The 13,284-nt window shown below is 39.4% G+C and overlaps 1 protein-coding gene across 1 annotated transcript; it reads left to right on the top strand.

Moving 5' to 3' along the window:
- Positions 1 to 386: 386 nt before the first annotated feature.
- fam83c (family with sequence similarity 83 member C) lies at positions 387 to 11,583 on the top strand. Its single transcript, XM_026926155.3, has 4 exons — positions 387 to 1,194; positions 5,395 to 5,562; positions 5,963 to 6,087; positions 9,308 to 11,583. The coding sequence occupies exons 1-4, from the start codon at positions 706 to 708 to the stop codon at positions 10,254 to 10,256; spliced, it is 1,731 nt and encodes a 576-aa protein (XP_026781956.3). The 5' UTR covers positions 387 to 705; the 3' UTR covers positions 10,257 to 11,583.
- The last annotated feature ends 1,701 nt before the right edge of the window (positions 11,584 to 13,284 follow it).

The following is a 13,284-nucleotide window of genomic DNA, read 5'->3' as shown; positions in this document are numbered from 1 at the left end:
ATTGAAAATAATACATCCATATCCATATAAAGTATACCATTATTTTATAATAAAAGCTCATAATGAAGTATTTGTATTGTGTTGGTGTGTTATAAACTTGGACACAGAAGTGTTGTAACACGTAACGAGTCGGAAAGGTTAGCGCATGCGCACTCGTAGCGCGCAGGGGCCAGACAGGCACACAGCTGCTTCCTTCACCTGCTGTCCGATTCATCAAAGCGCGGTGCTTCCGCGTCACGTGACCAGGATTTAAAGCTGTGCGTAAAGCAGACGGTAATTACGAAAACACGCGCAGCAGGGAGTGTGTGTGTGTGTGTGTGTGTGTGTGTGTGTGTGTGTGTGTGTGTGTGTGTGTGTGTGTGTGTGTGTTGTTTGACCTTTAGGTAATTGGCTGCTTGTTTTCTGGGTGTTTTGTTTGAAATGAAGACTTCACATTGGCTAGGACACGTGCGCACGCCTACTTGTCTGCAACCTTTCTGGGTCATGTGACCAGGAGGCGTGGCCACAAGGCTCGAACTCGACAGGTAAAGACAAGGTGAGTGAAGAGTCTGAAAGAGCGCAGTATCGAGAAATAGAAAACAGGAAAGCACTTATTGTCATGGCAGGGAGCGAGCTGAGTCCACTCGCTGCTCACTGACCGCTTGTGGCCGGGTGTTGTGTTTGAGAGCTGAACACTGAGGCAGGAGGAGAGCAGCTTTGCCGGCGATGTTGAACCCCCTCAGCAGCGGGCGCAAGGCGCTGGGGAAACTCGCCACGCGCCTGGAGGAGGTGAAGAACCCATGGCGGCCCACGTCCTCGTTAGAGCTGAGCCACAACGAAGCGGCGCGTCTCGCCACGGACGCGCTTCTCGAGTCCGGAGAGAAGGAGTACCGCCGGGTTCTGACTGAGGAGAAAGAGCTCAGCTTTCTCTCCGCGCTGGAAATTCGCTATATTACTGAACATGAGGCGAAGACCGGGAAACCCGAGAACGGCTCGAATGGAGTGGGAGACTTTGGGGAAGGAGACACGGTTTCAGAGCTCACTTCAGGAACTTACTTCCCCATGATGTCGGATGAAGAGCCGCCCATGCTGGAGCTCGGCTGGCCCGAAGTGCCCAACCGCCACGGGCCCTGCGAGACCCAGATCTACTTCCAGAGAGACAAGTCGCAAAATGTCAAAGATCTGGTGCGATCACTGATCAGTAAAGCCAAGAAGGTAAGAAAAGAAAACAGTGTGCATATGTAACACATCCTCACGAGCTAATCACTATAGAGTTCATACAAAAAATAATAAATAAACAATAAATAAATAAATAAACAATGTACATGTGTAACATCCTCACGAGCTAATCACTATAGAGTTCATACAAAAAATAATAAATAAACAATAAATAAATAAATAAACAATGTACATGTGTAACATCCTCACGAGCTAATCACTATAGAGTTCATACAAAAAAAAATTAATTAATTAAAAAACAATGTGCATATGTAACACATCCTCATGAGCTAATAACTATACAGTTCTTAAATAAATAAATAAATAAAATGTGCATGTGTAACACATCCTCATGATATAATTTTTATAGAGTTCATAAGGCAAAAAATAAAAAACAGTGTTCATATGTAACACATCCTCATGAGCTAATTCCTACTGAGTTCATAAGAAAAAATAAAAAACTATTGTCCATATGTAACATGACCTCATGAGCTAATTCCTACTGAGTTCATAAGAAAAAATAAAAAACTCTTGTCCATATGTAACATGTCCTCATGAGCTAATTCCTATACAGTTCATTAAAGGTTATGGTGGAAATTAATAGGCTATAAGTTCTCATGAGCCAGAGCAATTTTGCTTTTAAGCAATAAGAATGACTATTTTCATGCAAACTGGCTCATCCAAGTTCTTACGACTCTTTAGGAGAGAGTTTGTGTTTGTATAGAGAGTGTGGTACAGTGTGGTAGTGTAAGAGAGAGCTTGTGTTTGTATAGACAGTGTGATGGTGTAGGAGAGAGCTTGTGTTTGTATAGACAGTGTGGTACAGTGTGGTAGTGTAGGAGAGAGCTTGTGTTTGTGTAGACAGTGTGGTACAGTGTGATGGTGTAGGTGAGAGCTTGTGGTTGTATAGACAGTGTGGTACAGTGTGATAGTGTAAGAGAGAGCTTGTGTTTGTATAGACAGTGTGGTACAGTGTGGTAGTGTAAGAGAGAGCTTGTGTTTGTATAGACAGTGTGGTACAGTGTGGTAGTGTAAGAGAGAGCTTGTGTTTGTATAGACAGTGTGATGGTGTAGGAGAGAGCTTGTGTTTGTATAGACAGTGTGGTACAGTGTGATGGTGTAGGAGAGAGCTTGTGTTTGTATAGACAGTGTGATGGTGTAGGAGAGAGCTTGTGTTTGTATAGACAGTGTGGTACAGTGTGATGGTGTAGGAGAGAGCTTGTGTTTGTGTAGACAGTGTGGTACAGTGTGATGGTGTAGGAGAGAGCTTGTGTTTGTATAGACAGTGTGGTACAGTGTGGTAGTGTAGGAGAGAGCTTGTGTTTGTGTAGACAGTGTGGTACAGTGTGATGGTGTAGGAGAGAGCTTGTGTTTGTATAGACAGTGTGGTACAGTGTGATGGTGTAGGAGAGAGCTTGTGTTTGTATAGACAGTGTGGTACAGTGTGATGGTGTAGGAGAGAGCTTGTGTTTGTGTAGACAGTGTGGTACAGTGTGGTAGTGTAGGTGAGAGCTTGTGGTTGTATAGACAGTGTGGTACAGTGTGATAGTGTAGGAGAGAGCTTGTGTTTGTGTAGACAGTGTGGTACAGTGTGATGGTGTAGGAGAGCGCTTGTGTTTGTGTAGACAGTGTGGTACAGTGTGGTAGTGTAGGAGAGAGCTTGTGGTTGTATAGACAGTGTGGTACAGTGTGATGGTGTAGGTGAGAGCTTGTGGTTGTATAGACAGTGTGGTACAGTGTGATGGTGTAGGTGAGAGCTTGTGGTTGTATAGACAGTGTGGTACAGTGTGGTAGTGTAAGAGAGAGCTTGTGTTTGTATAGACAGTGTGGTACAGTGTGATGGTGTAGGAGAGAGCTTGTGGTTGTATAGACAGTGTGGTACAGTGTGGTCACGTTAGTAAGTCGTCTCACTCTTCATACCTCCAACTTCAGAGCTGTTAGCTGTTTCATCTGACTTAATGTTCTGAGGTCAGTTTCATGCTCACATATGGTCATAATAACTCTGATCCGAGGTGAGCAAAATAAAATAATAGTTTTTGGTCTTCAGAAGTAAAAAACAAAATGGCATGTCACTTATTATGTAAAACAAAAACTTTGTAAGATATGAATGTTCAGTTATAGCTTTGGTTAACAGTTATGTTTTTATTTTTCCAGTGAGTAGAAGAGTCAGTCAGTAAGTCAGACTTGAGCTATAGCTACTATTAGCATACATGTCAGTTTGGGGCAAGTTGTCGCATGTGACGACATGCCCTGTTGCCCTGGTATAAAATCAACACATAGAACTTGCTCAAAAATCATTGATATTGTGATCTCACCTCCTGGGTTTCTGATAATAAAATAGTAGTAAATGTTATTGCTCTATAATACAGACTATTATTTATCTGACATTACATATTTACTAAGCATAGGTGTAAATGTGTGCTTCTACTAACATAACAGATTCACATGCTAGTGCGTGAGGCAGTATATACACACACACTATCACTCCTCCCACATCTGCCCCATATCATTTCTCCCACATCTGCCCCAGATCTGCCCCATTGTTTTTTTGTTTTTTGTTTTGTTTTGTTTTATTATGTTGTATTTGGGTTTGAATTTGACTTGTGATCTTAGGATTTGTTGAAAAATCCAGTGTGACAACTTGTCACAAGTGCACACCCTCTTCTTAACTGTCTGTAACTCCAGACTGAAATGTGAAAATATAATTAATACTGAGCCATCATTCTTTAATTTGGCATGACATTTATGACACTGTAATTTGTCACACCTGAGAAATGTAAAAAATAATGAAAACAGCATGACAACACACACCATTGTGCCCCTTCTTAATCACTGTAAATGCTCATTGTTTATTACCTCCACCACCCTTCAACCCGTGCACAGCATGTCTTTATATGACTGTTTGATTATCTTTTACCTGAAATGATAATTACTTCCTGAAACGTAAACAGGCCTTAACACTTAGACCGGAACTTCATTTGTCTTTGTAAAGTGAGCTTACAGTATGTAAGGTTTTGTAAAGTCGATACTAAACAAATATGTCAATTGACTCTCTTTCTTTTTCTTTTTTCTTTGTTTTTTTTTTTTTTAAGTCTTAAAGCATTGCAATTTTTCAGTTCAAATCCATGTGTGATTTGGATCACAGTATTTGTGACAACATGCTGCTTTGTCTATTAATCTGTGTACAGGAGTTCAGCCACTATTTTATCTGCAAGTTACTTAATAGTAGGGATGGGCATTTTGGTCATTTTGTCTACTCAAGTACTCGAAGTAATTACTCGAGTACTCAGGAGAACTACATTATCGTCTATGTTCATATACTGCATGTAACACGGACGCCTTTTGCTTCTACAGTGAATCTTGTTGTTTCAGTGTCTCACTTGTTCAATACTACAGGATGTTATAATGTTGTTTGTTAGAAAAAAGGACAAAAAAAAAGATACAAGCACCATAAATTGTCATTATGTGAAGACCCACTGGCCAAAATCAATAAATTATTGCAGAAAGCGTGTCCCTCTGCTTTTTCCCCAGTTACTGACAGAAATGTGTAAAAGTAAAAGCGGATGGCTTGACCAGCGTCGTGACGAAGAGTTGCCATAACTGTTACGTTTTTAAAAAAGAAAAATGGAGAATAAAACTGTATGATCATCGTTTTAATGATCGATCATTGATATCTCTTCTGAGTACTCATGCCCACTTGTCAGTATTCTTTCTTTTCTTTTCTTTTTTTTCTTGATGGACACGTTCTAATGACCACCATCTTATGATCATCACCTGCACTACAACCACTTTACTTACTTTTGTCACTATTTAGCATCGTATTTTTTTCTTACTTAATTAGTTTCCTAAGTATGGGTGCTGTAATTTGTGTTCTCTGTGCGTAGTCTACATCCTTGTTATTTGTATTGTTTACTGTAAGACTGCAACAAATCAATCTGTCTATCTATCTAATCTATCTAATCAGTCTATCATGCACTCTAGACCCAGGAAGTTTTATCGGAATATATTCAATTCAAATCTCATTCAAACCAGTTTCACATTCTGGATTATTCCATATATTTTTAAAAATAATTTGACAAAGGACAGATTTTTCAGTAGTTCTAAACTACGGCTGAATCATGACAGGCCCTTAGAAGAGAGCTGTCAAACACTAAAGTATTTATTGTGGTGCATCCTGTATTTTCTGTGTGTGTGCAGGTCATTGCCTTGGTCATGGACATTTTCACCGATGTGGACTTACTCTGTGACTTACTTGAGGCCTCCCTCAAGCGCAAGGTTCCTGTGTACATTCTGCTTGATGAGAAGAATCTCAGTTATTTCACTGACATGTGCAATACGCTAGACATCCAGCACTCGCACTTAAATGTAAGTCACGACTTCATGGATTTTACTTTTATTTACGCAGATATTCTGTACCCAAATTTTCTGAAGCGTTTGAAAAAAGGCGGTCTTATTTAGTTAACATTATACATGAATTAGTCATACAATTTAGCAGACGTTCGGAAGCATGAATGAAAGGATGTATTTTGGTGTAAATTTGTTACGTCAGTCGAAGTCTGTTGTATTACTACAATACATCAAACAGTCTGCTGTAAAAAGATTTCCAGCGTGTGTATTGTAGTAGATGTTACGTCATGCACACTGCCTCAGATGCCCGGTGTGATCTTTTGTGGTGGATTGATAATGCAGTATTCTGTATGGAGTAATATACAGCAATGAAAATAATAAACGTGAAGCACTAAGTTAATGTAATTACATTCCGCAGAATATGCGGATACGAAGTGTATCTGGAGACACATACTGCACCAAAAGTGGGAAGAAATTTACAGGACAAGTGCAGGAAAAATTCATGATCATTGACTGTGAGGAAGTACTAGCTGGATCGTACAGGTAAGACTTTCCCATTCATGTTAAATTTATGTTCACTTTTATTATATTACATCTCAGTAACATAAAAATACAGTTAAACCATCAAACCAATTGTAGTATAAGGGATAAACAAGCTTTGGTTTACCATCTTTACCATCAAGTATTATGATATTTAAGTATGGGCAGAGCAGTGTAAAGTACCTTACAGAAAAGTGCGGCCCTGTCAATCACTCGGTATTCCTGCTGTATCTCACCTTTCTGCTCAGATTGCTGCTAGTTTATTTTTAGGAACCTGAAAAAGCTCTGTGAGGAAATGAAAGGGTGTGAGCGGGACCAGCAAGTATGTGGGGATTTAAGAGCTTAGCAATGAAAAGATGACGTTTTGGCAACTCCCAGGCCCAGCGTGCAGTAGCAACCTACTGTGGTCTTACTTCTTTCTTTCTGTGTTGTCACTATCCAGTAATCCTGACTTTGATACTGATAGCAGGTATTGTATTACAAAGACCAATACCACAATGATCCTAAGACACAATAAAAATGCAAAAATTAAAAACAGTTCTCATCCTCAGATATTTATCACACTCTTTAAAACACCACATGCATTATACCATTTAATTTGTATTTCTGTCTTTGTATAGGTTGATTGGCTTTAGAAACATAAGTTCCTACAGTCACGGGAAAAAGAAAGTACACCCTCCTTCAATTCTGTGTTTTTATTTATCAGGGTCTAACTAAATAAAAACTGCAAGAGACTGATAAAAAGTTATTGTTGCTAAAGGTGGTTCTACATGTTACTGAATTATAGGGTGTACTTATTTTTTTCCAGCTGGTTTCTGAATGCTGTTTTACTCTTTGGGGAAAAAATGACTACGTATTGAAATCTGTTGTGGTGTTTTGTTGTCACCTGAGGTTATTTGTTTGTGTATAGAAGTTGGTGAACACCACACAGTTGTTTTCCTCTGGATCCACTGAGATCCTGATCAGGATAAAGTGGTACCTGAAATTGAATCAATATAGACATTGTGTTAATATATTTCAATAAGGACATTAAACTATTAAAATGTAAAATACTGAATGCTGATGCACTGAGTAAAGCATAACCCGCGACATGCGTTTGAATATTCTGGTAAGCATGATGCAGCATAGAGAAGGGTGTGGGGACCCATACGGGGCTTAGGGCTTTGAGATGTTAAACTTAAACAGTTATTAATAATAGCATGATTAGCAATTAGTGACATTCCATTATTAGAAAATGTACATTTTACTTAAATTTTTTTTATTTACGCTGTGTACCAGTGCCACATAATGTGGTTCAGCAATCATTACCCTTTTAGTTAAAGTGATTTGTCCTTGTTTGTGGCTTTTGATTGTTATGAGAAAGTGACACAGTGGTGTAGAGTTTCATGTAGTGGTGTCTGAAAGGCTTGGTTGGGTGTTGTTTAGTTCACTGTTTTTAATGTTATAGCATGACGCTTATGGTTAAGTGGTTGAGTGCAAAGAAAGTTTACATAGTGGGTGAGGCTTATTTATATGAGGGGAAAGGAAATTCATATAACAGCTTAGGCAGTCAGCTAGAGGTGAGGCTGCTGGTGGTGAGAATGGAATACTGGTAAAAATCAGATGATAATAATAGAAATCTTTAAATGCTATGTTTACAATGAGGGAAAAAAGGTGGAGTGTACTTGTCTAGAGCAGGTTTATGCTTTTCTGAGTGCGTGTGATCAACTATGAAAAGGGCACATAGTCCACATAGTCAAAAAGTAGTTGCAAAAATGTACAGTGACTGTGATCAGATAATTGTGTAATTCTGATGATGCCTGATTCTAGACAGAAGTAAATTCGCATTAAGGCCATATCTATCAAAAAAAAAAAGGTCAGTTGAAGTTAGGCTGATGTCAGGTATGATGTCAACATGAGAGGTATGGCTTATATGATTGACAAGATGTAGAAATGTATCATTATTGCTCCTTTTTTTAATTCATCTTTTTATTGTCATTATAAAGTAGAGCATAGTGAAAATCTTTGTAATCTCTAAGTAATCTCTAAGTATTGAAGACAGGTGCTTATACAGTAGAATGTTACTGTTAAGAGTAAGGTGAATGTCACACAGTTTCGATAACATGTATACAATACCTACAGTATTTACATGGCTTTAAATGGTTAGTATTGCTTGTTGTCTGACAATAGCTAGAGAGAGAAGAGCAAAAACCCTGCCTCACAAATTTGGGTACCGGTTCTACCATGGTATAAAGAAACCTACAAAACTGACGTATTTGTCTGTACATACGGCCACTGGGTTGCTGAGCGTGACATTCTGATTGCTTTAAGAATGGCTTTTATTGTTTTGTTTTTTTTCCCCATTTTTATTGTTTCATATAGTACTTTGTTCTCCTGAATGGCATACACGGAAGACCTATGCTCTCAGCATTAAGTTTCACATAAAAAGTCCAAACATTATACATCAATTTGATGTCCACTATCAAAACAAAAAATGTCATTCTCGAAATGAAATGGTATTCTTCATTAATTGAGCATTTATTTATTGTTTGTTTTTATTTGAATTTTTCTGTGATTTTTTTTTTTTCTCTCTCCTAATTAAAAATCCCTCTTTGAGAAAACACAAAAGCCTGGAGCTTAGCTTTACTGAATAAATATAACACATCAGATTATTATAAACGTGAAATACCACTAGATACATAATAAAATCAAGTTTACTTAAGCTCATTGTGAGCATGACTGCAGGTTAAAGTCTACCTTGAATAACATAGAAGTGTCACCATTATTGCTTTAGTGGGCTTTTTACTCATTTTAACACCTGACATTTAAATACAATGTTGACCAAAAACGAATATTCTAGCCTTGCTGCCAAACGCAATAGTCTGTATAAAATGAGATCAGCCCCTGGGAGTTACAATACTTGAACATGCTCATTGTGTTGTTGAGCTGTCAGAATACACAGCTCTGTCGTCTACGTGCACGCTATCATAGCAGCTTTCTGTGGCTTAACTTTCTGTCATTATGTCACAGTGTATGGTGGCCAGTGACACACAAGGAATTTGACAAGGGGAATATAGGCCATTGTTTTCTGTTCTTGCTCTTTATGCTATTTTCCCACCAGACGCCCTTGACACAGAACATCTAAATAGTTTTAGGGGTTTTTTTGTACTGTTCAGACGTCCATGTAATCTATTGGTAAACAAATTATTCTGTGGTGTTCTAATGTTACATTCTTCTCTTCCAGTTTTACCTGGTTGTCTGCTCAGGTGCACAGCAACATGCTTTTGCACTTTTCAGGACGCATTGCTGAAAGCTTCGATCGGGAATTCCGTTGCCTCTATGCGGACTCACAAATCATTGAGCGGTTCCATAACCCAGATGAGGAAGGTCTTCCCTACTACAGTTACAACATGTTGCCCAACATGGACTTTTTCCAAGACAGAGGAACGAAGGAAAAGGAGAGGGAGAAGGTTTGTTCAGAAAATTCCAGTAGCCAGTCCAGCAACAGCGTCTCTAGCATTAAAGCAGCTCCAGGCTTAACCCCTCAAGTCTACAAGGTAACCCAGGAAAAGAAGGACACTGGCACAATCAAGAGTTCAGAGAAGAGGGGTGTTTCAAATTCAGGACTTCAGATGCCTCAAGTAAGTCACATTGGCAGAGGACTCCACAGTGATTCCCTACAGAATCCAGTAGTGGAATGTTCAACGTCTGGAGTGGAATGGGCAAAAGCAGGAGCCTTCCAAACCAACCTCGCAGGACCAACATCCAAATTTCAAGCCCTGGATCTGTATGACCACAAAAACGTCTTACACGCTGCTTCCAAAGCACAACCGATTCCTCTATTGGAGAACAAGACACCCAAAGTACGCAATCCTACCAGTCCTACTTTTTTTAACAAATTCACTGACCTCTTCTCATCAGCCAAAGACAAGGACCCCTATGTCTTATATAGGCCACCTCCATATAGTACAGCTTTTGGGGGTCCAGATCTTTCACAAAATGAACCCGAAAGTAGTCAGAGTCCTCCTCCACCAGTACCTTTGCCCAAGGAACGAGTAGGCCAGGAGGGCAGAATCACCCGTGGGGATGAGAAGCGTATGACATTGGGACACAGCAAACTAGACCTGGTCAACCACTACAACAAGTTGAAATCGAAGCAGGTGTACAGCCGCTTCGAACTGAAGAACAATTGACCTTGTCATCACACCTGGTGTCATTTAGTTGATGTAGGTTTTCTTCTAATACCTCTTGGGCAAGACGTTATTTTTCTGCAGGCTTAAATTCTAGTGAAACATGGTATTGTGTGCTCTTCTTGTTACACAACAGAAGGAAAGGAAAATGAAAGCTCTTTGTTGGCAGCCTGTAAACTTTTTGACTGTTTTCTTTACCAGGTTTATGATTTACAGTTAGTGCTGTATATAAGATGCTGGTGTATAGCGTTGCTTAAGTGGTGCATTTTCTGACGTTCAGGGTGTTGTTTCAACAATACCACCTGTAATTCTTGTGGCAAGCAAGAATGATGGTAGAAAGATGGTATTAATATCATACGTGGAGCAGTTCTTTCCTTTTATTTGGGATATTCCATTCCCACATTTGTCGTCTTCCAGATTTTCTTGTGTATTTATACTAGCCATACTGTGACGTCCAACTTTTAAAAAACTGTAGTCACTCAAACATCTAACATGCTACTATACACTCACCATCCACTTTAATAGGTACACCTGTACATTACACCTGTGTTCCTATTAAAGTGGAAGGTGAGTGTATCTCTATACTGTAGTATAGATCAGTTTACATGTGAATGTGTTGGTTATTTATGTGAGGTTAAAACAATTTAATTAAAAAAAATCTGTTTATAATAATCAGTCACACTGACCCGATCACTTTATAACTACGTTTCAGTGTGATTAAGATGTAATGTGCATCATGACTCACTTGACAGTTAAACAAGAGTTCAAAAGCCAATTTACCCAACATGCTGATAGTGTGCCTACACTGGAAATACCAGAAGTGAGTCAGCAGGAAGATGTTAATTTGCATTGTTTTGTTTGATCCTGATCATGGACTCGGTACTGCTTCTAAATCTTGGTTTTTGATAAACTGTAGTGACTGGTAGTCACAAATATTTTCAGAATTCTTATACACAGTAATGCAGACTTCAAAACAAAGTTACAAACCCAGTTTATCATGCTTGGCATGCTTTACAGAGTCTATTTGTGTACTGGGTGGAGAGTTATATGCAGTATCAAATTATTGTCCTTTTCTTGTCTGGTTCAAAACATTGTCAGTTGTCTCTTTTGCAATGTTTATTGTATTTTGATTTGAATTTTATGTGAGCACAGTGAGAGTACAAGTATTGTACAAAAAAAAAAAATGTAAAAGTATTTGCATCTTTTATGCTGTACTTCTATTACTAACATGTTAGGGAAATGAGAAAATAGTATTGTAAATGATGTTCAGAATTTTATGGATGATGTGGAAATGAATTAGAAATAAATTAGAACCCTACCACCATTAAAACCAGAGTGGATGTGTCTGTGTGCGTATGCGGCATAGCAAACGTATGGATGTTTGTTGCTGTAATGTGTTGAATGCCAGTCAGACTAGAAAACTTGCATTCTGTACACTGTCGCATGCCTGCCTAAGCTCTCATCATCAAAGCTATTCTCTTCACCTTTGTTAGCAAAAACAATTGTCAGGCCACATCAGTCCCTAGTAATGGGTGTTTATCTCCCTGCAATTCAAAGAAAGTTTCCTATTTAAAATTATCACGTATATAAAACTGACATTTTGAATAGGGCAACTCCATCTCACATTTCATAGGAGCAATTTCATTCGATTCCATTTGATTGCAGGTACATGAATGATATCACTGGAAAGTGTGTGACCACTAACTCTGCAACTTGCACAGAGGTTAAACTTTCCAAACTGTTCATATAACATGGCTTTTGGAGATTATAATGGAAAGAACGTGCAACTGTGAAACTATGTTTATACTAATGTTTAAACTAAGTTGTATTTACTCTTGAACACATACATGTGGAAACTAACAGAGCATCTCTACTGTACACTTGTTCAGTTATATTGATTCAGTAGAGAACTGTACACTAGTGTGCTAATGGACCAGAGGAAGTAACTCTATCTCCAACACTCTTATTACAGCTATAGGCCCGCATTATTAGCCACCCTTACAGTCAAAGAGATGGAGATGACGGTCGACAAAGTGGCCTAGTGTTACACTTCACACAGCACACCTGCTGGGAAAATATTCTGCATGGTCAAGTGACCTCCATGGAAATGTGCAATTCATTGTGTGTGTGTGTGTGTGTGTGTGTGTGTGTGTGCTGGGAGGAGGGGGGATTGATTTGTGACTGTACCTGTTAGTATGCTATTCACTCATGCATCAGTGGAAAGAGATCATTCCCAGCACTGTACTGACATGTGACACTGACATGGTAGTAGCATGGTAGTGTGGCTCTGATATCTTTATTATACTGCTCAAACACAGACACTGCCACAAGGCTGCTCGCATGAACCACTAAAATAGTATTCTATATACACTCACAGAGCACTTTATTAGAAACACCTGTGCACCTACTCATTCATGCAATTATCCCATCAGCCAACGTGTGTGGCAGCAGTGCAACGCATAAAATAATGCAGATGCGGGCCAGCAGCTTCGGGTAATGTTAATGTAACGGTGGTGCTCAACCATCAGAATGGGGAAAAATGTGATTTCAGTGATTTTGACCATGGTATGATTGTTGGTGCCAGAAGGGCTGGTTTGCATTTGTCTATACCTGCTGATCCTCTGGGATTTTCACATGCAACAGTCTCTAGAGTTTACAATAAATGGTGCAATAAAGAAAAAACATCCAGTGAGCAGCAGTTCTGCAGGTGGAAATGCCTTGCTGATGAGAGAGGAGAGCAGAGAATGGCCAGACTGGTTCAAGGTGACAGAAAGGCTACAGAAACTCAGATAACCACTCTGTACAATTGCGGTGAGCAGAAAAGCATCTCAGAATGCACAACACGTCAAACCTTCAGGTGGATGGACTACAGCAGCAGATGACCACATCGGGTTCCACTTCTGTCAGCCAAGAACAGAAAGCTGAGGATGCAGCAGGTACACGCTCACCAAAACTGCTGAGGCACACAGATGGTAGAATTTGGTGCCAACAGCATGAATCCACGGACCCAACCTGCCTTGTGTCAACAGTC

Source organism: Pangasianodon hypophthalmus, chromosome 2 (genome assembly GCF_027358585.1).
Source record: "Pangasianodon hypophthalmus isolate fPanHyp1 chromosome 2, fPanHyp1.pri, whole genome shotgun sequence".
NCBI classification, from domain to species: Eukaryota; Metazoa; Chordata; class Actinopteri; order Siluriformes; family Pangasiidae; genus Pangasianodon; species Pangasianodon hypophthalmus.
This window is presented reverse-complemented; position numbering and strand designations above follow the sequence as displayed.